The 26,721-nt window shown below is 57.2% G+C and overlaps 1 protein-coding gene and 1 long non-coding RNA gene across 2 annotated transcripts; one reads left to right on the plus strand and one right to left on the minus strand.

Annotated features, from left to right (window-relative positions):
* Positions 1 to 478: 478 nt before the first annotated feature.
* Positions 479 to 26,721, minus strand: FIGNL2 (fidgetin like 2). Its single transcript, XM_032348259.1, has 2 exons — positions 26,452 to 26,721; positions 479 to 2,561 (listed from the first exon to the last, which is right to left on the minus strand). Exon 2 carries the CDS (start codon positions 2,548 to 2,550, stop codon positions 574 to 576), a length of 1,977 nt encoding a protein of 658 aa, XP_032204150.1. The 5' UTR covers positions 2,551 to 2,561; positions 26,452 to 26,721; the 3' UTR covers positions 479 to 573.
* Positions 1,729 to 17,711, plus strand: LOC116593782. Its single transcript, XR_004286957.1, has 6 exons — positions 1,729 to 1,789; positions 6,504 to 6,626; positions 12,221 to 12,318; positions 14,512 to 15,034; positions 15,419 to 15,527; positions 16,881 to 17,711. It is a non-coding gene; the product is annotated as an uncharacterized LOC116593782 (long non-coding RNA).

The following is a 26,721-nucleotide window of genomic DNA, read 5'->3' on the forward strand; positions in this document are numbered from 1 at the left end:
AGATCTCCTGCAAAGGAACACTACTTTCTTTTGAATGAGAGGGACCAAGAGAAACAGAGGCTGGAAAACAAGGGAGGGACAGAAGCACAGAGGGTGATAGATGGAGAGACAGGGGAAGGAGGAGTAAAAGAGAAACAGGGCCAGCATATGCGGAGGTCAGTGACAAAACCACGGAGAGAGAAAACTACGCTAATGCAGAGAAAGATGGGGAAGGAGGGAGCCACTAAGAGAGCGAGGAGACAAAAGGATTGTGGCGAGGGCGCAGGAGTTCCTTAGGCCCCGGGTGCCAGCCCATCCCGGGTCTGCCCGTCGGCTGGGCGGAGATGGCGAGTTTCCCGTCCACAATAAATAGGAAAAACCTGAGTACACAGCGCATATGGCATCTATCTGCCTAGCAGAATCATTTTCCTTCCCACGGAAAAAAAAAAAAAAAATCCACCAGCAGCCCCTCCCATCCCCCAGCCCACTTTCATCACTCCGGCCCCCTCCCAGCCCGGTTTGGCTAAAGACAAGCTCCCGACCGGAGGGGCGGGGAGAGAGGGGCGGTTGCTCCCGCGGCCTCCGGGCGCGCCGTCAGTGTCCGGAGCCGTACATTTTGTCCCATTCCACGTACGAGTCCAGGTCCTTGGGGGAGGCCCTAGGGCCCACCTTGGCGAGCGCTGCCTCCAAGTCCTTGTAGGAGAGGGGCCGCTGCAGCCCGGGGAGGCCCGCCCCGGCCGCTGCCTGCTGGCACAGCTGCCCCAGCTCGCCCCCGGAGAAGCCCTGGGTGCCCTGCACCAGGGCCGCGAGCTCCCGCTCGTTCAGCGCGCAGCCATGCTGGACCAGCGCCCGCTGCAGGATCTGCCCGCGGGCAGGCCCGTCGGGCAGCGCCACGTAGAAGCGGAGAGCGAAGCGCCGCCGGGTGGCCTCGTCCAGAGCCGCGGGCCGCGAGGTGGTGCCCACGACCAGCACGCCGTCGGCCCCTGCGCCGCAGCCGCCGTCCAGACAAGCCAGGAGCGGCGCCTGCAGCGCGCCTGCAGCAGCAGCGACGCCGTCGTCGCGAGCCTGGAGCAGCGCCTCCAGCTCGCTGATGAGAAGCACAGAGGGCGGGCGGCAGCGCGCAGCCGCGAAGGCGGCCTGGAGGAGGTGCGCGCCCTCGGCGGCGCCCGGCGCGGCCAGCGTAGTTCCGCGCAGGCGCAAGAGCGTGGCACCCAACTGTGTGGCTAGACAGCGGCCCAGCAGCGCCTTGCCGGCACCCCGCGGCCCGAAGAGCAGCACGGTCCGCGGCGGGCGCGGGCTGCCGGGGTAGGCGGGCGGCCTGAGGAGGGGCCACACCAACTCCTCCTCCAGCGCTGCCTTGAGCGTGCCCTGGCCCGCCACGTCTGCCCACTGCACCGGGGGCCCGCAGTCTAGCATCTTGCTCGTCACCAGCTCCAGGGCCCCCGGGTCCAAGCCTTTAGGGGGCTCTCCCGACGGCACCGCGAAGCCCCCGCGGGGAGCCGGCGCCGGGGCGCGCTCCGGGAACTTTTCAAAGGGCTCGAGTTGCGGGCCGTAGACGGGGGAACCCAGGACCTTCAGGGGGACGCCGCCACCGTACTTGCCCGAGGCCTCCTCCGCGGCCCCCGGAGGCTTCGGCCGGAACCCGTTGCCCCGACACTCGCCGTTGTCCGTGTTGGGGTAGGAGGCGCCGTCGGCCGCCGGGGCCTTGGCGGGCTCGTAGATGTACTTGCGGTAGCGGCCCTCCGCGCCCTCGTCGGCCGCCTTGCGCTTCAGCGACACCCCGGCCTCGGCAGCCTGGAAGCCGTAGGAGGTGGGCGCTGGCCGGGGCGGTGCGGGCGCGGGCGCGGGCAGGGGCGTGGGCGCCGCCAGGCCGGAGGTCAGGTAGGGGGCCGACGGCGGGGCAGGCGGCGGCGGGAGGGCCCCGTAGCCTGGCTGCGCCGCGTAGCCCCCCGCGGGGTAGTTGTACAGAGGCCCCGAGGGGCCGTAGCCCGGCGGAGGCGGAGGCTGCAGGAGCGCAGCGGGGGGCGGCGGGGGCAGCGCGGTGCCGGTCTGCGCGCAGTAGCCAGGGGCCAGGTACCCCCCGCCGTAGCCCGCCCCGTACTCGGGCGCCACCGACGGGCCTCCGCACGCGTTGCCGGCGTAGAGGGGTTCAGGCAGGTTCCCGGCTAAAACCGGGGAGCCCCCGAGGCCCCCGGAGCCGCCCCCGCTACCGGACTTGGTTCCCGGGAGGCCCTCGTGGAGGGAGGCCAAGGGGTAGGGTGGTTCCGGCCCTGGCCAGGGCTCGGGGTCCCCCTTGGCGCCGTTGAGGAAGGCGGCGTCGCCATAGCCGCCCAGCGCGGGGCGCTCGTAGGGTGAGTCCAGGACCCCTGAGTACTTCTCTGCATAGCGCTTGAGGAGGTTGGAGGCTGTGAGGGCAGAGATGTCGTCGTGTGCCCAAGCATAGTGGCAGCGCTGGCGACCTCCCGGGGGCAGCTCCAACTTGTGGGCTGGCGACGGGGTAGTGGAGGAGACATCCAGGTGCTGCTCTGGCCACTGGTTGAGGGGCTGGGCGTGTTCCGGTGTCCAGTGCATCTTCAACAGAGCTGTGGGCGAGACGGGGAGAAGCGGCTAGAGGGGTCGTGCAGGGCCTTTCAGAGCCCACCAGCCGCCAGCCCCAGGCAGCTTAGATGGCAGCTTGACCCACGCCGGTTTCCACCATCCACCACCCCGTGCCACCCTCCAGGGCCTCCCCTCTGCAGGCACCACTAACACAGTACTTGCCTTGGAGGGCACATCCAGGATTAAAACTGTGTGAAAATACTTTCCTTAGAAAAGTCTGGAAACGATATGTTTGACCCTGACTTCACCTCAAGAGGCAATTCAGTGATGATTTTGTCCCAGCCACACAAGCCCTGCCCTCTACAATACCTGGTCCCTGCTTTCAGACCTAATGTAGTTAAGGGGTCCACGATGAGTGAGGCACCCTGCCCCCAGAAATAGTCAAACGCAGGTGGAGCTCCTTCAGTAAGACTTGTTTGCTACACATCCACCCTGTGCTAGGCATTAGAGATACTAGGTTTGCAGAAAGATAAATGGCCCTGGAGTTTGGTAGTCCTACCTGAACTATTCCCTGCAGCCCTCCCCAAGATTCCAGGGGCTCCTTTAGGCCTCAAGTCAGAGACTCCAGTGTGTGGGGGCAGTGCCTGGTGGTCCCTGGGAAACTCCAGGGACTGACCCAGAAGCATTCACTTCGGTCCACCTAGTTCCTTTCAGTCTCTGCCTGGTGAAGTCAGAGTACCTGGGTTCCAGACCCCCATCTGCACATGCTGGCTGTGTGCCCCAGATGTGTTTCACCACAATACAGAACCGCGATTTAGAAGAGACAAATCCTATTCCGGAGAAGATGGGGAAAAGTGAGTAGAAAGTGGGTCACAGATTTGTTTGTGAGCTTCCCAGTAACCACATAACTCACTTCCCAGAATAAAAAACACCACCCTACTCAAAAGAAGCAAAATGTTCCTGGCGTAGAAATCTTGGAACTTTTTTCTATAGACTTCGGAAAGCAGGCCTGTGAGATGTAATGAACCATGACCTCTTAAGACAGCCATGCCAGAAACATGGCAGAAATATTCCACAGAAGTTTCTTACACTAGCCTTGAGCACCAGCCAAGGCATGTGCCAAACGCTGGTAAAAGGGATTCAGGTTTTGGGGAACAACACTTTTGCAGGCACATGGATGGGCTGGCCCGCTCTGAGGATTAAATCTCAAAGACTAAATGGGCCCATGGCATGCCAGAGAGGGTTTTTGCAAATGATTATTTCTCAAACCTAAGCTTTTGGTAAGATACGTTAAACTCACAGGATTAATATTCTTTCTTCAAATTTTATTAAGCGAATAGTAAGACTGAAAGGCAATACGATGGTTTAGACAGGTGGAAGGGACAGGCAGACAACATCGTTTGTGAGGTGGTAACATAGAAGGGTGTGCCAGAGGCTCTGGAGCTCAGGGAAATGTGCCCCATCTGCTAGAGAAGAACTCAGCAGGGAGGTGGTGTCTTTACCAGACCTTGAAAGGTGAGGGGCCAAGTTGGGCGGGGGCCAGCCAGCAGGTTCCCACGCAGGCCATTCAGAAAGCCAGGGCTGTGCTAGCTCCCACGCCCTCTCTATTCCTTCAAGACCCTTTACTGCCACCTTCTGGAAAACTGTCATAATAAATCTTCAAATCTATCGCATCCGTGGGGTAAATTGTCCCCCTTTAGAAGGGCTCATGTTCAGTGTGCAACCTGCATGACCATACATTGCGAGCCTCGCGGGAGTGCTAAGAAATGCTGGGTCACTGGAGCCTTGGAAGTGGGTGTGTATGGGGGAGTGGCAGAAGAGGCAGATCAAGTGGCTTCTGGCGTTCTCCACAGTTGTCCTCACTTGCAGCAGCTTGTTGACAGCACCACCTCTGTTGACCTCACACCTCCTATGGCTGTGACCTGCTGCCAGTAGGAGGGGATACTCTTTGAATATAAAACTGTATTCTCATCCCCACTGCCCTAAGGAGGGCATGAGCCACATAGACACTAAAGCTAAAAAGGGAAGTAGGGTTCTTTGAGGTTTTATCTCCATCTGAGAGGTAATCCTGGCCAGCAGGGGCAAGAGGTTCAGAGCAGAGACAAGAGACCGAGTGTGAGGTCTGTGGAGGGCGGGTATGCAGCTCTCCAGCTCATGGTGAGGGGGGTCTCCAAAGAACAAAGGCATTACCTAGAGTCACTGGGGGTTAATTTCCCAGGACTTCGGAAACCACAAGTGGTCCTAGTTTGCCGGGTTCTGTGAGGTAACATCAGAGTTCTACAGATGCGGAGCACCTGATTCTTGATTTCGGCTTGGGTCATGATCTCAGGGTCCTGAGACTAGGCCCCACGTTGCTCTCTACACTCAATGGCAGTCGGCTTGAGATTCGCTCTCCCTCTCCCCCACCTGGTACTCATTCTCTCTCTCGCAAATAAATCTAAAAAAAAAAAGTTCTACAAATGCAAATACTGTGTTGTGGCATGGACCCCAAACCTGTTTTGTTTTTTTCTATTTACTATTATCTGTGCTTTGGCTCCTTAATATGGAGAAGAGAGATTTGACCTTGATCATACTTCCCCCCCCTAGCGCGCTGGGGAAAAAAGCATGACCCCTCCCAGAAGGACACAAAGAAAGCTCTGGATCTGGACTTACCCACATACTTCCTCAGCCCCTGCCAGACCCTCTGCTCCCCCTCATCTCTGTCACGTGGTATCCTCCCTGATCCTAGCACTCAGCTCCTGCTATGGCCACCGGGCTCTCTCCAAACACACAGCCCAACCTCAGGCCTGCTCTACTACTCCAGGATTAGCCCCTTTCAGGCAGCTCCCAGCCACTCCCTCGAGGGACCCTGTCCTTGGAAGCTCATGCTGCCCACTCGGTCTCCCCTCCATCCCTCAGATACTGGCCCTTCCATTCCAGGTTATTCGCTGTCCATTTTAGCCAGGGGCACAGCTCCCTCACTTCTGGCCTTCAGTTTTCACCCTTATCTGTATCTCCTTTGCAGCCCAGTACACCTGAGGGGCCATCCACCCAAGCCCTTGACCCCAGTCCAGTCCAGGCTGGAACCTTGCCCCATCCATTAACTATTCCAACCCCCTATTATGTCCCACTTCCCTCCCCACAGCAAGCTCAATTCTTTCCCACCTCCGAAAAGACCTGCTAGACCCTCCTAGTCCCCCCCACTAGCTATGAGCCCATCTCTCTGCACCTTCTTCCCATGGCTTCTGCTAGAGGTCCTTTAGACCATTCACTGGGGAGCGGGGGACCAGGTCAGCAAGTTCTACTGAACTTGTCACATAGACCGCATCTGGAGACTTCCTCTCACCCCTTCCAAGGGAAAGAACAAAGGTCTGGCCACAACCAAGCTGCCACAGGAGGAGGCTCAAGCAACCAACCCAAGGAAAAGGAGAGGACAGAAGTTTGCAGGAGAGGTTGCCTGACCTGCACATAGGCTGAGGATGTGGGCCTACATGAACCTGAGGACACAGCTGCCGCAAGCCCCCACTGCTGGGAACACGCACTGTGCAGATGTGCGCAGCTGCAGGCCACATGCATGCATGTGTGCGTGTGCATGAACATATACACGCTCGTCTCAAGCTTGCGGTGCTGCCTCAGCTGGGTGCCTCTTGACACACCCATGCCCACCACGGCCTTGCCTTCTCTCCCTTTCAGACATGCAGATCTAGGGCAGGCGAGGACAGGGGAAAACCATGCTGTCTCCCTGCCCACATCCCCAAGTCACTTATGGCCCACAAGCTCCTGCCATTCAGCCTCCTGCACCCGGAGGGGGCCTCCTCCCCACTTTATAGGCCACACTCCAGTGCCCGCATCAGCTAAGGAGGGCGAGGCAAGGCCCCCAGACTGGTCTTTACTTAAGCCTGCGACTTTCCCTGGGTCTGGGGAGGACCCTGGAGGAAAAACAATTCTCTGCAGCTGCACTGTTTGGGAAGCAAAGTCAGGGTCCTGATGAAGCTCTTTCTCTGCAGACCCATGAAAGCCAAGGGCCCTCCCACGTGTAGGAGGCTGGAACTCCACTTGACTCCATGCATAGAGCACAGCCTTCGAGCTCACAGGTGATGAATAGTAATGGCAAGTTACTGGATGGAAGGGTGAGTAAAGGATCCCTTAAACAACACTCCGCCCCTTGTTTTTAGGAAGTCTTCCAGGATGGATGACAGAAGTGATCTGTCTTCACAAATGCCCAAAACACTCGGCGCACCTGTTTCCGTCCCTGTCGGCAGTGCCCAGGACACTCGGTGCACTGGGCCTGACACAGGCTAGGAGAGTGTGATTTGTAAGAAACACATTTAGTCTTTGTTCGCTCTTCCTGGCTCACAGCTCCCCAAACCCTTAAAATGTCAAGAGCAATGGGGGCATCTTTCCCTATGGTCTCTTGTCCTCAGTTCCTGAAATTGCTTTGCAACCACAAAGGTGAAGTGGGTGGGTTATTTACAACAAGCCCTTTCCACTGCACCTGAGCTTATGATAATGTGGTGATTTTTGGAAAAACCCCTATAATCTAAGGATGGAGGCTGGTTGCCAGAGGAGCCAGCCTTGACTAAAGGGTTGGAATTTTCGGTCATACCCCACACCCCTCCACACCCAAGGGAGAGGGGTAGAGGTTGAACTCAATCACCAATACCCAGTGACTTAATCAATCATAGTTATGTAATGAAGCCTCCATAAAACCCCAAAAGGACAGGGTTTGGAGAACTCTGGGGTTGGCGAACACGTGGACATGCTGAAGGGCCCAGAAGCTCCACACACCTTGCCGTGTGCATCTTTTCCATCTGGCCATTCCCGAGTTGCACCCTTTTAGAATAACCTGGTGATCTAGTAAGTAAACTGGTTTCTTGAGCTCTGTGAGCCCCTCTGACAAATTAATCAAACCCAGGGACGGGGTGATGGGGTTTTAGCCATCAATCAGAAGCACAGGCGAGACAGTCTGGACCGTTGATCAGCATGTGCACTGGGGCAGTTTTGTGGGACTGAGCCCTTACCCTGTGGGATCTGATGCTACCTGCGGGCAGATACTGAGTTCGATTGGTAGGACTCCCAGCTGGACCCCAGATTGGTAGGACAGAGCTGGTTGACCTGTGGAAACCCCCACATGTGCTGTCAGAAGTGGGGCATGTGGCCGTGGAGTGTGAGGATGGGGGAAAGCAGGTGGGGAGGATGTTTTCCCCTCACACAGGCCTGTAGACACTCTTCCTCCATCCCTGCTCCAGAGTCCCCCTCTGCAGTCACACTGACTGCAAGCAAGACACCTAACCTGTCCAAGCCTCAGTTTCTTCAGGAGTCAAAGGTCAGTGGATTCAGGTGGTGGACAGCCAACTTCTCTCTCTAGGGACCCTTTACAATCAATTTTATACAAGATGCAGAGGGAGGGGATCCCAAGCATGCAGGGCCAGCACCAGCCTCCAACTCCTTAAGGAGGTCCCGAATACTCCTTCTTACAGAAATTCTCAGATTCTGAATGCCATTACCCACGCCCAGGGCTGGGGGCAGCACAGGGGAGGGGCAACTGCATGGTGGCTGCAGACCTGAGTGGAGAAGGGGCAAGGCCGCCCTCCTGGGCAAGCTCCTTTATCTCAGCCAGGGACAAAGGGGCCAGAGTGGAGAATCCCATTGTCGGCCGCCTATGGAAATCTCATTAATCTATTCACCACCGCTCCCACAGCCCTTTTGTCCCAGGCTTTTTGTCTGCTGCTCACAACTGGTGCCCTGAGGGTCTCTGGCCGCCTGGCAGAACTCGAACAGGGCTGTCCACTCCCCCCCACCCCACCAACCCCGTAGAGTGGGCCCTGCCCCCTCGTGCCAACCCGTTACTGGGAGAGGAGAGGAGAGGGAGGGGTGTGGAGAGGAGCTGAGGACTAGTCCCCTGCTATAGCCTTGCATCCACCACACAGCAGGCTCTGTCCTAGCGTAGGCCAGAGAGCAGACCCCAACACGGCTGGACCCCCAGAACCCTGCCAGGGGGACCCCCTGGGACCTGGCACAGAGCTTAGCATGAGCAGGGCTCAATAAATGTTTAGGGAATGAGCCGGAGGCCAGAGGGGTGGCTGCAAGATTTCCTGTGGCGAGATGCCATTCTCTGCGGGGGCGCTGTCTTGTTGCCCAGCAGCCAGCAGACCCTCTCAGGACACTGATGTGCCTGACTGCGGTTAGTGACACGGAACTGGATCAGACTGAGACCCATCCTTGGGGGTTCTATCCTCAAACAGGAGACAGAAGGTACAAGCAGGAGGGAGGGAGGAAAAGAGAAAAGGAAAGAAGGAATTCTGGCAATTCAGAGTCAGGGGAGGTTGCATCTGGGCGGGGGGATCACCGCAGCACCTAAAATGCGTGTCCGAGGCTGGAGGGCCCGGAGCCTTGAGGCCAGTGAGGAGGAGTGAGGAGGACCCAAGCTGAGCAGGGAGCACTGGCATATCCAGCTCAGCCCTCCTCACTGCCCACAAGCTCCCACGTAAGTAGATTTACAGACCACAGCACTAAGTCTGAGGGAGGAGATTCAGGATGCAAAGGGGCCTCCTCCCTCTGGCAGGTGCTTTTCCTGCCTCCACAGGCTGTGGTCAGACAACGATGTAAACTGGGGAGCTGGGAACAGCTCTTAAGATCTGAACTCTCCCTCCCTGTCCCCAGACTCAATCCTAGACTGGAGAGTGGTAAGGAACTTGTAGCTGGCAAGAGTGAGGGAAGGGCCATGGAAAAGAGGAGGACTGGGGGCAGCTGGATGGCTCAGTCAGTTGAGCGTCTGACTCTTGATCTGGGCTCAGGTCTTGATCTCAGGGTCGTGGGCTGAAGCCCTGCACTGCCCCCACACTGGGCGTGGAGCCTACTAGAAAAGGAAAGAAAAGAAAGAGAAGTTAAGGACTGGGGTGCATGCCATGGGCTGGAGGAGTGGCAATGGTCAGGACAGACGGGTGTTCCTGTTGGGGCGATTCCCTTCGTGTCTCAGGGCAAGTTGCTTGTCCTCTCTGTTTACTATCTGCAAACATCACAGACTTCCCTGATCCCTCCGACCCCTTAGTGCAAGCCGGATTTCCTCTCCATCCACAGGGCCTGAAGAAATCTAGGAGAAAAAAAAAACCCCAGCTCTGCTCACTCTGGCCTCCAGAGGGTTGCTCGCACAGTTCCGCCCATCAGAAATGCCTTCCCTCTGCCAACCAGCCCTCTCCCATCCTTCAGGGCCATGCGGGGCCTGCCTCGTCCATGCCACCTCCCTGGCCACTCCAGTCCTGAGAACCCTTTGCTCTCTTGGGTGAACTGGACAAGGTCCATCTTGGCAGCAAGTACGGAGGACTTTCCTCCTCCTCACTGCTGACTCCATCCCCTTTCAATGCTCCAGGCCAGGGTTCCCTTCACTCTCCCCTTTTCTGCATGGCCCGTTCTCCTGCTGGTGATCCTTCTCACCACACAAACGTGCTGATATTTCTCCCATTCCAGGGGGGGCCAAAAGCTCACACTAATCTCTTGATCCCCCTCCAGCTACATCCCATAGCTCTCTGCTTCCTATTGCCAGAACAAAACCGAAGCAGGTGTAAAGTTGCCTGTGCTCCTATTTCTAGTTTTCCCCCGTCAGCCCTCTCTTGCACCACCTCCCACCAGGCTCTCACACCCAGAAATGCAGGTGCCTGCGTGCGCGGTCTCCTCATTAAACCGGTGGTCAGTGCCTCAGCCCATCACACTCCCTGAAACTTCTTTAGTGGGCAGCCCACTGCCCCCTCCTCCTCAGCTCCCTTTACTGGAGAGTAAAGCTCCAGTACAGCTCCCTTTACCACCAACCCTCCCCAACTTGGAGAGCCGGCGGAGCCTTCTCTCCACATTAATTCCATCCAGTCTTGCACCCTTGACTGGCGACCGTCCGTAACACTGAGGACTCCTAAACATGATTCTCCAGCCTGGAAGTCTCCCCTGCACTTCCCACTGGCACATTCAACCTCTTCCCAACATCTCCATCCAAATATATATATATATATATATATATATATATATGCTTACTTATTTTAAAGATTTCATTTATTTATTCGACAAAGAGAGACACAGCAAGAGAGGGAACACAAGCGGGGGGGGGAGTGGGAGAGGGAGGAGAAGCAGGCTTCCCACCGAGCAGGGAGCCTGATGCAGGGCTCGATCCCAGGACCCTGGGATCATGACCTGAGCAGAAGGCAGACGCCCAAAGACTGAGCCACCAAGGCGCCCCTCCACCGGAATATTTAATTGGTATAATGACATGCCCCAAAATCAAACCTCTGACTTCCTCACTCAATCCTGATCCACCCCCCGCCCCCCACCCCCATCTTCTGCATCTCAGGAAATGGCAGCTTCATTCTTCCTTGTTGCTCAGGCCAGAAACTCTTGGAACCTCATACCTCTTGCCAGCAAATCAGGCTGGCCCTGACTTCAAAATCTATCCAGAATGCAACTGTCTCTTAGCTGGATGCTTACAGCAGCCTCCTGTCCCACCTCCCATTTCCACCCTTGTCTCCCACTCTCTGTTCTCAGAGTAAAAGCCAATGTCCTGGGGCACCTGGATTGGCTCAGCCGGTCAGGCAACCAACTCTTGATTTTGGCTCAGGTCATAATCTCAGGGTACTGGGATCCAGCCCTGTGATCCCAGTATCCAAGGATCCAAGGATCAGCAGAGTCTGCTTGAGGTTCTCCCTCTTCCTCTCCTGCTGACCATACCCCCTCTCGTACACATGTGCTCACTCGCTCTCTCTCTCTCTCATAAAATAAATAAAATCTTAAAAAAAAATAAAATAAAATAAAGCCAAGATCCCAGGAGCCTGGCTGGCTCAGTCAGTGGAGCATGAGATTCTTGATCTTGGGGTGGTAAGTCTCGGGGTGGTAAGTTTGAGCCCCACGCTGGGTATAGAGATGACTTAAATAAATAAATACAAATAAATACATTTAAAAAAAAAAAAGCCAGCATCCTCACAGTGGCACACCAGGTCCTAATGATCTGCTTCCCCATAGCTCTCTTGCCATTCTACAGTCTATTAAACACTTATTTTTGCCTGCATCCCCCCCTCAGGCCACAGGGGCCTCTTACTCTAGCATAGCAGGTGGGCTCCCTCCCCACAGTGGCCACACACTTTGCCCCACCAGTCCACACTCACAGCCTCAGGGCTCTGTTCACACGGCACTTGGCACTTCACCACGCACTGGCCCCTCCACCTGTAGCTCTCTGGAGCACTCACCATCATCTGTGTACGGGTTGCTTTACTGTCTAGTACCAACTCTAGAAAGTTCCATGAGGTCCGGGAAACAAAGGTTTAAAAGTTGCCTGTTTCCTCCTCTTCCATCCTCTGGTTTTGCTCCCCGTCCTATTCCAAGCACCTAGGACAGTGCCTGGCACACAGTAAACTTCTAATAGACTATAGAACAGATGGATGGATGTTTGGGCCGACAGAGGGGCCAAGAGGCTGGAAATTGCCTCTGTGTCCAAATAAAAAAAGGGTGACTAAATGTGAGCCCACATGAGATAGTGGGGGTGGCAAGAGGCAGAGCCGGGGGTTCCCTCAGGAGTGCATGGGGAAGGGTGTCTGGAGGGGCAGTTTGTGTTTGTGAACACCAGCAGAAACCATCGAGCCTTGATCTGGCTGGACTTGAAGGGCACCCAGCCCAGCCCCCAGGGACCCCCACCTGGCCTTTTTTTTTTTTTTTTTTAATCCCCCTACTTCTTTCTTCCCCTTGTTAGGCCTCTGGGAGAGGACAAAAGGGGCGCTGGAATTCCCATCAAAGGCCACCGGACACATGGCAAAGAGATTAGGACCCTTGGGATCCTGCTTCCTGGAGGTAGTGAGGCCTCCCCGCCAGTCTGGCCCCTCTCTGGGGTGGGAGGTGTGTGGGGGGCATGCTCTGGCCCCAGGACTCCTCATATGTCAAATGCCAAACAGGAGGAGGTCAGCCTGGGGGGGTGGGGAGGGCTGGCTAAGCAGCCCCCATCTGGGCTGTGTGTGTGTGTGTGTGTGTGTGTGTGTGTGCACACGCACTGGGGGGAGGGGAGAGTGCAGAAATCCCTGCCTATGTCCGCGGTCAGGGCCACAGACAAGCTGTGACCATCTGTTGTCTTCTGGAGAGGCCAGTCCAGGGGCCCAGCACCCTTGAAGATATAACCCATGCCTTTCTCCCAGCCTTCTCGTGTTTGCAGAGAACTTCCACGGGCTATCATTTGGTTTCACCCTCACATCTTCCCTGCCAGACAAGCATATTCTCCCCATTTTACAGAAGATAAAATGGAGGCTCAGAGAGGGGGAGTGATTCTCTCAAGTTTATAACAGCTAGTAAGAGGGGAAACTGGGACTCTTCAGCCCATCCTGCCGACCCTTCGTACCCCAGCTTTGGCCAAGGTGCCTGGGCACCAAACATGGGGCTTCCAGGCACAGCCTTTCCATCCATTCCTGGCTCATTGCTCAGGGCCAGCTCAAGATTGCCCCACAGCTTCCTCTTTCAGGAAGCCTTCTAGGACTGACACCCCCAAGGAAGTTCTGAAGATGCCTCAAAGTATAGAGCTCTATACAGCCACTCCTTTCCCATCCTGGGCTGCTGATCTGTCGGGCGGTCTGTTGATTTGGCCCCCTCGTGTCCCAGGACCTCTTAAGGTCCATGCATAGGAGCAGACGATTCCCTAACTGCACGATATCCACTCTGGGACTGTGGAGGCCTGGCAGGTTGGGGAGAGAGAGCCTCTCATGCCCGAAGGAGCCCTCCCCAAGGCTCACTCAGCCACAAAGGGATCTGCACCCAAGAGCTTGGCTTCAGGGCCTGAACAGAGCCTGGAGTCCAGGGCTGTCCACATCATAGCCGCTAGCCACAGGTGGCTATTCAAATTCAAGTTCATTAAAATGTACAAATGATTTTAAAATGTAAATCATTTATTATTATTTCCCAATTACTAAAAATAAAAATGTATTATGAAAGTTAGATTAAAAGTTCGGTTTCTCCAGGGCACCTGCCACCCTTTAAGTGCCCCACAGACCCATGTGGTGGTGGCTGCGGTTTGGAACAGCGCAGACATGGAACATTCCCAACATCACAGAAAGTTCTATTGGACAGAGCTGCTCTAACCCCAGCCAGGGCTCCATTCTGCCAGGGTGCCTCCCACTGCAGCTAGAAGGGTCTCCAGGTAAACTTTGCTGGGACTCAAGAGTCCTTTCCTTAGGGCTCCTAGGAAGTTTTCTCGCCAGGCAGGGCTCCAGCTTCTGTAGACTAGTTGGACCACCCCCTCCCCACCAGCCCAGCCTGGCCCACAGCCCTCAACCTCAAGGCAGGAGAGGAGGGGCAGGCTGAAAAGAAGAGGATGGTAGGACAGGACAGTCTGTCATCTGGCCCTGCGGGGCTGCACTTCCTTCCCACCCCCCAACCCCCGCTCAGCTGCTCAACACCCCTCCCCCACCCCCACCATCCTCATCCTCACCAAATCCCAAGGACAGATGGGGGCCGGCTGCAGGAAACGTGACCACAGTGAAAGCACTCTCAAATGGCAACAGAATCTGGGGGTCACAGCTGTGTCCCCCGAGGCCTGGCCAGTCCCTCATGTCCGGCCTGTGTCTGCCAGGCCAGGCCTAGAGCAAATTTCAGGGAAGGGGGAGGATACTCAGGAATCTTAGGGGGAGGTTCAGGAGTCTGTAGGTGCTGGATTATTCCAGCAGGCGTGGCCCCAGTTAAAAATGCAGTCATTCATGTGGTCACTCATCCATCCAGCCATTCAGAACACGCGGAGTAAGTCCCCACCATGTCAAGAAGTAATAAGAGGATGTAAAGATGGACAGGTGGGCTCCCCAACTAGCCTGACAGGTAGCTTGTTCTGGACTTAATCCTCTGCCCAGGCTAGATGAAGATCCTTTGTCTCTGCCCAGTGGTCTGAGCAGGATGGACACCCCCCCACCAGCCCTCTCCCCTCAAACAGGCGTGCGAGCGCGCGCGTGTACACATACGTACACACACACACACACACTCTCTCTCTCTCTCTCTCTCTCTCTCCCCCAGCTGCTGCCATGACCCCCCCTCGCATGGTCTCTCTGACCAATCACAGCACCGAAGGGTAAGTCCCACTGGCCAGGGGCCCCCAGGGAGTGTATTAGCACATTTGAACCGCTCAGCCCGCAATGACAAAGCCTGGGGCCTTGGGAGGAGACACAGCAGGAGGGATGGGGGCCTGTGGGGAGCTTACCTCCCTCCCCTCCCAGGGGAAAGCTCAGGAGTAGATTAAGCATTCTGGGGCACAGAGGAATTTGGGGGCCCCAGCTCCAGCAGTGAATAAGCGATCCATAAAATCCCAATTTACACACTCACTGATCAAACAGCGCATCTACTACCCCAGGAGGTTGGGGGGGGGTGCTGCTGGGCTGCCCCCACTCTTGCAGAAGGTCCTGGGGAGCCTGGAGCTTCAGTCCCAATCTCCTCGAGGGGGGCATCCATCTCCTGGGCCTGCGGACCTGCCTGTCCTTGCTGTGATCTGGCGGCCTTTGGGGGAGGTGGCTGGTCAGACGGCCATCTTGGTCTGCCCTCTGTGAGTAACAGCTTCTTCTCCTGTGCTGCCCTCGGGGCTGCCAGGGCTGGCTCCGGTTTCCTCAGAGCTGCTAATCACTTTTCCAGCTCTGAGGCTCTCCTCCCCACCCCCTTCTTTCCAGCAGCCCCTCCATGTTTCCTCTTGGCCCTACTTCTTGATGCTGTCTGTAGCCCCTGGGGCAGGCTGGGAGCCCTTCCTACCACCACCTCCTCCCTCCCCTCTCCTAGGCTGGGAACACAGCATGGGGGTGGGGAGGGGGGTAACCCATCTCCCTGGGGACATCAAGTAGAGAGAACTAGCCTATGGCTACCCTTTGCCTCTTCCCCAGAAAGAAACACAATTTGTCTTCACCTCCCTAAACTGTGTTCGCTTCACTTCGTTAAGGCTGCCTGGAATTTCAGCACCCGAAGACCATTCTGGTTCACAGATGTCCTCTTTTAAACCACGCGCCTCTGGAAGTTGCCAGGCCATCAGCCACTCACCCCTTGGGAAGGTGAGCAAGGTTGACTGGCTCCCGCCTCCTGCGTGACTGAGATGAGCTGTGCTGGGGAGGTACACGTGTTCCACACATTTCGGGGCGAGGCTTTAGGGCAGGGGATCAAGGTGAGGGCAGGGCAGCCCACTCTGCCTTGCCCTCTTCTCACAATTCGAGCCACCTTGGAGTCATTAGGTATGGACTTCAACTCCTGGGCACAGTGGACTGGAGAAAGGGAGGGAGGGGTCGCCCTATCCCCCACTTTCCAGGGGCTTCTGAAGGTCAGGCTATCTCCCAGAGGTCACTGCACACCCGGCCAGGGCTAGGTCTCCATGACGTTCTTCGGCCCCACCAGTGGGCTCCACAACCAGGACACACTCCTTCTCTTCCTCACCCTCCCTCACCTTCATGGCTGCTCCCAGGGACCCTGGGATGCAGCCTGGACCCACGAGCACCTTGAGTGGGGCAGGTGTCTGAAAGCCAGCCTGAGAGATTGACCTGGGGCAGGGACTCTGCACCCACCCTAGCAAGCCCAGGAGGTTTGCCGTCTGGAGGTCACAGTCCCGCCTCCCCCTGTGGCTCCCATGGTGCAGGAGGGAGTCCCTCTCTGTGATGTGGGACAAGGGTCCATCATTGTCCCTCTGGTGTGAAAGTGGCATGGGGGGTTTGGGGGAGCCCACCCAGCATCTCCCTCACTGGGCTGGCCTGAGGTGGGACTTTTAAGACTTGCTAGAAGGGGGCAAGGGGCTGGGGCAGGACCCTAGGGCATGCTCTGACTTGGCTCTTAAGAGGGCTGGCTAGACGCTTCAGGCTGGGAAGAGTGGGGTGAGGGAGAGATGCTCTCTGGGACCCAAAACAACCCAGTGAGCTTAAGGGAGTCCGAGGACAGCAGTGCAAGTCCTGAGCTGCCAGCTGTGCCCAGAGTGGAGAGCACCCCGTCGTCCTGGCCCTGCCTGACCTTCCAGGGGGTCTGCAGCAGCTCTGGGGAACTGAGCTCACCATCACTGAAACCACCACAGCTTCCCACGCCATCCAAGCCTGACCTGGGCCCCTCTGACCTGTGTCCTGGGGCAGCTTTGGCCCATAGAGGGAGGAACCCCAGGGCCCTGCCCCCTACCCCCTACCCCCTACCCCTACCCCACAGCCACCACTTAGAAACTGCCCCAGGCAAGGTCACCTGGCTCTTCAGGTCCCTCCTGAGAGCCCCCTACACCAGACACAACTTCAACCTGAGCCACACTTTTCATGACCCCTAAGTCTCTTAGGGGGAGATTGAAGAATCTGGGTGAGATTCCTTAGGGCCTCATAGATACCCACCAAGACCTCAGACTTGACACACCAAGAGAAAACATCTCTGCCTTCTCCCTCCAGAATCCATTCATCCAGCTGGAAACCCTGGGGTTCCCATACCGCTCTGCCCCTCACAGTCGCCTCCCATCTATCTGGCAACGGAGTCCCCCGGACCCTGTTTGAAATGACACACGGCTGGCTGGCCCCCACGTTTGGACTCCACCACGGCTGGCCCCCACGTTTGGACTCCCTGCCCTCTCCTTCTAAACTTCCTTCTGCATGGCTGCCCAGGGGGTTCCTTCCATCTGAAACAGACTCAACCCTCTACTGACTTCAGAGTGCACGCCAAACCCCCAGCCTAGCACCAGACATGGACCCGTTTGTCCTTCCTCCCAGCCCCAGGCCCTGCCCTTCCAGCCCCCTCTCGCCCCTCCGACCTTACCAGTCCATTCTCTGGGCAATACACCTTCACACTTTCAGGCCTTTCTTCCTTCTGGCTCCAGAACACCCTCTCCCCCAGTTCTGCAGCTGGGGTGCTCCCACACTCTTAAATCACTCTGCTGCTGTTGCTGGCTCCTTGCTGGGTTCCTCTAGCAAGTCCTCTGCACCTCCATCCTGTCACTCAAAGACCTTATTTAGAGTTGATACCACCCGTTAAACCGGGCTTCTCACTCCCTCCCTCCCTGCTCAGAAACCCCTGCCCCTGGGTCTTTGCAGGACAGTTCCAGCAGCCTATCTGCTCCCTGCCTACCCTGTCCTCTCCCTCCCAAAGGCCTCTACCCAGAAAACCTTCTCTGGTACAATGGCAGTGGGAAGAGTAGGGCCTTTGAAGTTTCTATAGTTAAGTACCTGTTTCAGATAACTCTATTTCTTTTCTTTTTTTAAAAGATTTTATCTAGGGGCTCCAGGGTGGCTCGGTCAGTTAAGCATCTGCCTTTGGCTCAGGTCATGATCCTGGAGTCCCAGGATTGAGCCCTCATCGGGCTTGTTCACGCTCTCTCTTTCTCTCAAATAAATAAATAAAATATTTTTAAAAAATAAATTAAAACTAAATAAAAGACTTTATCTATTTGGGAGAGATAGCATGAGCAGGGGGGAAGGGCAGAAGGAGAGGGAGAAGCAGGCTCCCCACTGAGCAGGGAACCGAAGTGGGGCTCAACCCCAAGACCCAGAGATGGTGACCTGAGCCAAAGGCAGATGCTTAACCAATTAAGCCATCCAGGTGCCCCTAAATAATTCTTCCTTTTAAAGATTATTTGCTTTGGGGCACCTGGGTGGCTCAGTTGTTAAGCGTCTGTCTTTGGATTGGGTTGTGGTCCCAGGGTTCTAGGATCCAGCTCTGCATCCGCTCCCTGCTCAGGGGAAGCCTGCTTCTCCCTCTGCCACTCCCCTTGCTTGTGTTCTCTCTCTCTCTCTCTGGCAGTCTCTCTCTCTGTCAAATAAATAAAAAAAATATTTTTAAAAATGAAGTAAGATTTAAAAAATAAAGATTATTTGCTTAAGCACAACAATTTGCAATTGAACCCTGCACTTTCCCCTAGCCAGAGTCAAGCCCTCTCTGAGGCACCCGGCTTATCCCCACAGTATGGAGACAGTGTCAGCGATGCACGCACAAGGCTTGGGGGCCTCGATGTGTGGACACTCTGACGCATCAAGCCTGTGCTCTGTGGAGGAGGCCGTGGCGCCTGGGCTGGATGAGACCCTCCCAGAACCTGTATCCCTATGGGGCTGTATCTGGGGCTCCTCCCCCCTGGGAATTGGGCCCTGTGTGGGTGTGGGATAGAGGATGAGGTCAGGGCTCTTGAGCAGTATTCAATCACAGGCCCCTTTAAAAAGGATTTTTATTAAGTAAGCTCTATGCCCAACATGGGGCTTGAAATCATGACCCCAAGATCAAGTGTTGCAAGCTCTACTGGCTGAGCCAGCCAGGCGCCCCAGTTGTAGGCCCCTTTTATAGTCTAGTAAACCTGTGGTCTGTTCAAAACTACTCTTTCAGTGCCTAAGATAAAAATATATGGAACTACTTACTTGTCAATCATACTTCAATAAAGCTGGAGGCGAAAATGAAATTTAAAAAAATATATGAGGCTACAAAATAAATTAAGAACACTGGAATACAGCTTCACCATCAACCCCTCAGGGGTCATGGACCACAGGCCTCAGCCCAAAAGACTAGACAGAACCTCCTCTCCAGCCCAACCACCCCTCCCCACAGCCAGGTGTAAGATCTAAGGTTGACTTGGGTCAGTTTGGGAGACATGTGACCTTCAAAAAGTTTAAGCTTTAAAGACTGGGTGATCCCATGTTTCTTGGCCCCAAATATGCCCTCCTCCCTGTGCATGGGGGTGGGCGGGTGGGAGACAGAGGCTGGGGGAAGCAGGCTCAGGCAGCCCACCCAGGCTTCCCCTGTGGCCGCCCCTGCCCCCACCTACGCTCTTCCCAGCCCTGGGGGTGCTGAGCTGAGTAACTCCAACTATGCAGCCTGGCCGGTCTACCTGGGCGTGAGTGGGCAGGGCCGTCCTCAAGGGGGTGGCCCCCCACACCTGTAGGGCCACAGGAACAGAGAGAGAAAGAGAGACTGGGCAGAGGGAGCTAGGCAAACACCAAACTACCATGACAATTCCTTCTGTCTCTCTGCTCCTGGATGGGATCCCAGCACAAGCGCCAAGCACCTTTCTCAGGGGTTTCCACACATTAGTTCAGTGAAGCCCCACAACAACCCTAAGAAGTGGGTACATCTGTTATTCCCATGTTCTAGAAGAGGATACCAGTCACGGAGCTAGTGCACGATGACACCCACCAGGGCTTTCTGGTTCCAGCTGCTCTTGGGCCCCTCAGGTCAGAAGCAAATGTTATTGTTCCCATTTAACAACTAAGAAAATGGAGGTGTTTGTTGATACCTACCATCCTCATCAACCTTCCGTTCCCTTTAGCCCTCTTCCTTCAATGCCCCCCAACTCAGCCATAGACCCCAGAGTTAGCACATTCCAAAGTGATTCTCACAGGACCAAAGGCATCCTTGCAGGCCCGACTCCCCTGCCTACGGTCCCCCAGCAGCCAAGCCCGCTGAGTGATCAGAGAGGAGGAGCAGGGCAGCCGGGGAGGGGCAGGGGGAGCGTTCACGCAGGAAAGACTTTTGAGAACCCCTATCTCCAAATATCTGAATGTCAGGGGGCATGCTGTGCAGCTCTGCCTCACCATCCTCCTCAAAAGAGGTGACCCCTCCATGAAGAATGTTTGGCTGCATGTCAGCAGCTGTCTGAACGTGTGGGTTGTCTCTGGAAGTGATGAGCTCCCCATCAGTAGAGACGATCAGCATGAGACGCTGTATCTCCTGAGAGGGGCACTCCCGGCAAGCTGAGGGGCTCCTCCCTCCTCTCTGCAGGTTTTCTGGATCATCCCCATGTGCGTGTCTAATTGGCACTGCAAACCCAATGGAACTCCTGGTCACCCCACCCCCATCCTCCAGCTGCCTTCCCCATCCCACTGAGGTGCCTCCATCATTTCCAACAAGGGGCCCACATCCTAAAACTCCAGCCTGGGGGCTCCTGGGTGGCTCGGTCCATTAAGCGTCTGCCTTCAGCTCGGGTCATGATCTCAGGGTCCCCGGATCAAGTCCCGCATCAGGCTCCCTGCTCAGCGGGAAGCCTACCTCTCCCTCTCTCCCCCCTCCCCGCAATTCATGCTCACGCGTGCACATTCTCTCTCTCTCAAAGAAATAAATAAAATCTTTAGATAGATAGATAGATAGATAGATAAAACTCCAGCCTGAAGAGGGCTCCAGGATGGAAGATGTGACCTAGAAATGGCCACCACACATGGGACACGTCCATATGAGAAAGGAAGAATGAGGGTCAGGCCGCTAAGGAATGCTGCTTGCTGAGCTGGGTGGAAGGGGTGACTTCCTTCCACGGTCAGTGTTTCCAGGGAGCCCCTTTGCCCCAAAAGAAACAGGCAGACTGGGGAGAGGTGGAACCACATGATGTATGCGGCAGGGAGTGGGGGTGGGGGATACAGTATTGATCAGCCACCTTTCTCCCCCCTCTCCCCCAGTGTCTTTCTTCAGCGTAACCTGAATCCCCCCAGTTTTCTTTCCCCACTGACCTAGAAAGAAGAACCAGTCACTGCAGACTCTTGAGCATCCAAGAGCCCAACAGGCCAGTCAGCAGCAGGGGGGTGACTTGCCCAGCTTCCTCCTAATTCCCACTGAACCGGGGTCTCTGGTCATCTCTGAACAGCCTCCCCTAGGAGAACACAGTCCCCTTGAGACCCCACCAGTGATGCCAGGGCCCTGCTGTCCCCGAGTCCCGTGTCTCCAGCCCTGAGCAGGTCGCTCCGCTGTTACAGGCCCCCATCTACACAGAGTACAAGGAAAGCAGTTCTGAGAGCATCCAGTGTCCCCTTCTGCCTCATCTCTGGTGCCCAGCGGTCTCATTAGCTCATGGAAGGTCAGCCCCAGTCAGAAAATCGTGCCTGCTGGATGGACAGCTACCCGGAGGGCACCCCCAGGGCCCGGCGCAGGGCCTTGCCAAGTGTGCCGTGCACACGCCACACTCCGTGCGAGGTGCTGCGTGCTCTGGGCCTCCCTGGCCACATGGGAATCTAAGGGTTGTTCAGGCTTCCACCTCCCAGATTCCTGAGGTCACCAGACTGGCTCTCCTCTTGCCTACCTCCTGAGCCCTGCTCTCTGCCCTGACTCTGCTTTGGAAGGAGCTTCAGAAATGGCCCAGAACTTTCTCACACATTTGCCCTTTTCTTCTTCTTGCTCCCACATGGGAGGTGGTTCTCCAGAGTCCCCGGGTTCTGAGTTACTGAGACGGTCACCATAGGCAGGCATGTACTTCAGAGACAAAGAGACACGCTATTTCAGACCAGGACCTCTGTCTCCTACAAACTCTCTAGTTCTTATCCCCATCTTACAGATGAGAAACTGAGACCCAAACAGAGTGACTTGTCCAAGGCAATTATACCTAATTAGTGTGTGTTCATTGCAGCCCAGGGCTTGGCCCCTAGGGTGGGGCCAGGGCTGGTCATTATTAAAAGGGGTCGGCTCAGTCAGTAGAGCATGTGACTCTCTCAATCCTCGGGTCGTGAGTTTCAGACCCACGTTGGGCATAGAGCTGACTTAAAAAAATTTTTTTTAATTAAAAACTGGGGCACCTGTGTGGCTCAGTGGGTTAAACATCTGATTTCAGCTCAGATCACGATCTTGGGGTCCTGGGATGGAGCCCCACATCGGGATCCCCGCTCTGCGGGGGTTCTGCTGCTCCCTCTGACCTCTGTCCCCCCCCCCACTCCTGCTATCTCTCTCTCTCCAATTAAAAAAATCTTCAAAAAATGCTTTAATTAAAAACTAATAAAATAAAATGGGTTTCGGATCACAGCCCTATGGAGCTATGGAGGCTGGCCCATGCCTACAGCCCAGTTCTCCCATTCCCTGAGAACCCTCCACCCCACCTTCAGGGCCCAAGATGGACTGCAAAGTCTGACACTGCCCACGCCTCAGTAGGAAAGGAAAAGAGAGCAAGGCCCCTGGGTAGCTCCCATGCATTCCCCTCTCTTTGGTGGGACAAGTGGTGAAATGCCAGCTTCAACAGCGATCACAGCCTGGAGCCTTGTCACCCGCATTTCTGACCAGTCCTCACAGCACAGAGTCAGTCATTCCAGCCTGGAACTTGGGGCTCCCAGCCCCGAGCTATTGCTTCATTTAATGACCACGATCACACATACTTGGGCACCATTCTTAGTCCCACCTCCCCAGTGAGATATACAGTGTTTAATACGTGCTACTTAAGTATTCTCCAGGATTCAAGATACTTATGAAAATGCTCAGAAAAGAGCTACACTTCCTTGCCACTCAACCTTGTTCCTGGGGACAAGTAGCCTCTAAAACAAAACAAAATCCCTGAACATCTTCTCCCCAAGCAACGCACTCAGAAATGAGAAGACCAGCCCTCACCCCAACCCAGGCAGTGTGAACCCCTCCCAGTTGAAGACTGGCCCAGCACCTCAATGGCCACCCCAGGTCCCCTGGCTCAGGCTGGGCTATCCCCCTTCCAGGAATAAGGCCACGGAGATGGCGTTGAGGGTGGAGTCCGGAGTCCAGGGCTCCCAGCCCCCGCCTCAGCCCTTTGCGCATGAGAAGGGACCTGGACTGGGACAAGGGCTTCTGGATGCAGGGTCCCAGTGGGCTTCAGGGGGCCCAAGAACCCTCAAAGGCAGAGTGCAAAGGCTGGGGTCAATTGATGGAAGGCATCGTTCGGGGAAAGGCTTTCATCAGCCCCTCTGCGGAGCCTGTAAATCAGAAGTTATGGGCAATCTGGAAGCCCCCTTCCATCCCTAATGCTTTTGGGCTATATATGTTTAAACAGAAACCCACTCCCCATCCTTCAAGGCCTCCCCAGCTGCTGCTCCAGGAAACTCTCAGCTTTCTCGATTCTTTGCAATTTGTGCCTTGCAAGGTCTCTCCTGGGAGCAGGGCCAGCCCAAGGCTCAGATGGCCAAAGACCCCAGAACACCCAGTGGTCAGCCTAGTGTGGCTCGCCCCTGCACACAGCGTCGGTCCACTGGAAGGTGGGGGCGTCAGTGCTGTGGACCACAGGTGCGCCCAGATCTTAGGTCCACCTCTCCCTGCTGCAGCTCTCGAACCTCCCTGAGCCACACGTCTGCGGGGAACCTGGTTTTCATTAAATTGGAGAAAGGAGTGGTTAACTGCCAGCCAAGCCAAGAAGAAGCTAAGTTCTACTAAAAGGCACAGGAAGGGTGCGAGAGACCAGCCTGTCCCCTGCCCTCCCAGGACAACCAGTGAAAGAGGGAGGGAGAGGCGGGGAGGCTGGGCTCCTAAGGGTCCAACAACCACAGCAGTAGGAGCTGGGGGTGGAGAGGGGGGCAGTCCAGGCCCAGATAATAAGCAATTGTTAATGTGATCCATATGGATCCTGACTGGCCTCTCTGTTTAACAGGATGATAATGGCCGGGAAAGAATGCTGGTCTGTGGGGAAAGGAAGGGGCAAAGTCCTTCCCAACTTGGGGGGGTGGGGGTGGGGGAGGGTCAGTAATGAGGAGGAGGAGACCCGCCCAGGGGTCTCCACCCACCCAGGAGTGCAGCAGCTACCTGCCTGAAAGAGGCCGAATTCCATGCTTTGCTGGCAGTCCTGACCGACCCCCTCACATTCAGCCAACAAATATTCCTGGGGCACCCAGAAGGTGCCATGCTCCGTCCCGGGCCCAGGGTGGGCAGGGTGTAGGGAAGGATAGGCTCCATCCCTGTCCTCCCGGAGGAAAAGCCTAGCGTGGACTCAGCCACAAAGGCCGAAGGAGGCACAGGTGCAGGACTAGGAGAACATGGCGGGAGCAGCAAGTGCAGGAGCCGGGGGCTCTGGGGAGGCCACACGGAGGAAGTATGGCATCCGAGCTGGGCCTTGAAGAATGAGGTGGTGGAAAGACAGGGACAATGGGGAAGGCATTTGGCTGAGGGGACAGCAAGAGCAAAGGCAGAGAGGCGTGAAATTGCGTGGAGTCGGAGATCTCAGCAACAAAGCTACAGCCCAGGCAGCGAGGGGAAGGGAGCCTTGCTCCCTAAAAGAGCTGTGGCCATGGATGACCAGGAGGAAGGCAGGAGAGGGCTCTTGGAACAACACATTCCGGTCTGGTCCGGTCCCTCTCCCTAACCCACCACCAGTCTGTGTACTGGAATTGTCCATCCCCGTGATCCTCAGCCCAGACCACTCTTAGACCACGGCCAGAGAATTCCGCAGGGCCTCAGAGGCCCTGTGCCTCTCAGCCCCCACTTCTTCTCCTGGGGAGACGGAGGTCCCCTTGAGGAATTCGGGTTATCTGGGACTCACATGAAACAAGTCCACCGCCCTACACAGCTAAATTCCCTTTGGCCCAAGAGGACTTCCCCCCAGAAGGCATTACAGCCAGGGCGAGGGTCCCTCCTCGCTGGAGTTGCTGCTGCGGACACCAACAGATTCGAGTGGAAATAAATGAAATGGTGTTAAATATGGGAAAGGGGGATTTACGAGGCCTGTCACCGCGTCCAGCGCAGCCTGCCGGCAAGCCCCGCCCCTTTCTCGCCCACCCCAGGAAGTCGTGCCCCGCCCCCTGTCCGCCGCTCCGCCGCCGCGGGGTCTGCGCACCGCTGCTGGGTCCCGGCCGCGCTGCAGCCGCTAGCTGCCCAGGGAGTGGGTGCTCCGAAGCCAAGGCTCGGCGGAGAACGGCAGCTGCTCCCGGCCAGGAGGTCCGGGGATGGGGGGCTCTAAGGAACCTCAGCGCGGCCGTTTCCAGGAGGGTGCACAGGAGGTTCAGGCAGGGGCTCCCAGGGCAGGTCAGGGGTCTTTGGACGGTGGCACCATCCGGCCCACTCCAAAGACTGCACGGGGAAGGCTCTGGACCCCGAGAACGGAGAAGTACACCCCCACCCCACCCCCCCCCCCGGCAGACGCCCAGAGTGGGCCTGGAACCTGAACCCGGCTCCCCGCTGCCTGGCCCGGGGCAAGAGCCCGCTCAGCCGCGGCAGCCCGTGCGGACCACAACACAAACATTCTTCCGTCCTCTATTCTCCTCCAAATTAGGTATCCATGGAGACAGGGCCAGGCAGCCTGACAGCCCCACGGCCTAATCCTGATTTAGTGACCGTCCCTTTAACAGCCCACCCACCCGTCCACCCACCCCTGCGCTCCGGGCCGCCGCTGGTCGCAGGCTCCAGGCCGCTCGCGCTCTCCCCGCGCAGACCCTTCCCAGGCCTCCTCTGCCCAGGAGCGGCTCGGGGACCGCAGGCGCCGGGGAAGGGGGCCCACCTTTGCTAAACTCCTACTGTGCGCCCACCCTTCAGCGGAGGACCCTCGACAGAGCGGGTTCCTACCAAGGGAATCTCTGCGTAGACCGAGAGGGCTCTGGGAGTGGGCAAGTTTAAGGGGAGCTCTCTAGAGAGCGGAGAGCTCCGAGGGTCTCCCTTGTAGCCTGTGGCCCACGGGCGAAGGTAAGTGCAGCTTCTTGCAACGCCCTGACTCTGAGGTGGGGCTACGCTCTCCCGGGCGAGAAGAGAAGAAAGGAAGGGGGTGGGCGTTAGGGGCGCTGGGCCCGAAGTGGCCTCGGTCTCCTGTCACTGCCCCGTCACGATGCTGGGGAATCTCCGGGCCAGGAACCCAGCCCCCACCCCCTCCCACACACACAGGGGCCGCTGGACAAAGACCTGACGGAGTGGGAGGGGCCTGCGGGCCGGCCCTCGGGCTCCGGACACTGGATCCTTCGGGGACCCGAACCCGCAGATCCCAGCTCCCCACCCCCCAATCCCGCAGGCTCCCCCCAGAGTCGGCCGCTAGCTATTGCTGCAACCTGCGCACCAAAGCGGGCGTAGAAGAGGGTGCCCGTCGGCGGCGGAGACGAGATCTCCTTGTCCGCCGTCCCCCTCCCCCCGGGAAGTGACCCTCGGCTCCCACGCACCCGCCCGGGTCTCCGGCTGGCCTTGCCCTTCGACCCCCGCCTAGTTGAACCCCGCGCCCCGCAGCCCCCGCCCTCTCCGGCCCTCGCACTGCCCCGCGCCCGCGGACAAAGCTCCGGACACCCCGACCGAACGGTCACCACCCCCTGACCCCGGCCCGCCCGCGCGCTCCCGTGCCTGCCCCCGCCCGGGCCCGCGGCCCCGTACCTCCGCATCCCGGCCGGGTCCTAGGTGAGTGTGCGCGGCCTGTGGGGGCGTCCGGCCCCGGGACCCGGGCGCGGGCCGGGGGCGACAGGCCAGAGTTGGGGGCCAGCGGCGCTCACCATCCTGGAGCCGCTACTGCTGCGGCTGCTGCGGCCGCCGCGGCCGGGAGCGGGACTGGGCAGTGGGGGTGGCCGGACAAGGGGCCGCCCCGGCTCCCCCCGCAGGCAGGACCCCCACCCCCACCCCCGCCTCCCCTCGCCCGCCCCCAGCGCC

The sequence above is a fragment of the Mustela erminea genome, chromosome 6 (assembly GCF_009829155.1).
Source record: "Mustela erminea isolate mMusErm1 chromosome 6, mMusErm1.Pri, whole genome shotgun sequence".
Taxonomy (NCBI): Eukaryota; Metazoa; Chordata; class Mammalia; order Carnivora; family Mustelidae; genus Mustela; species Mustela erminea.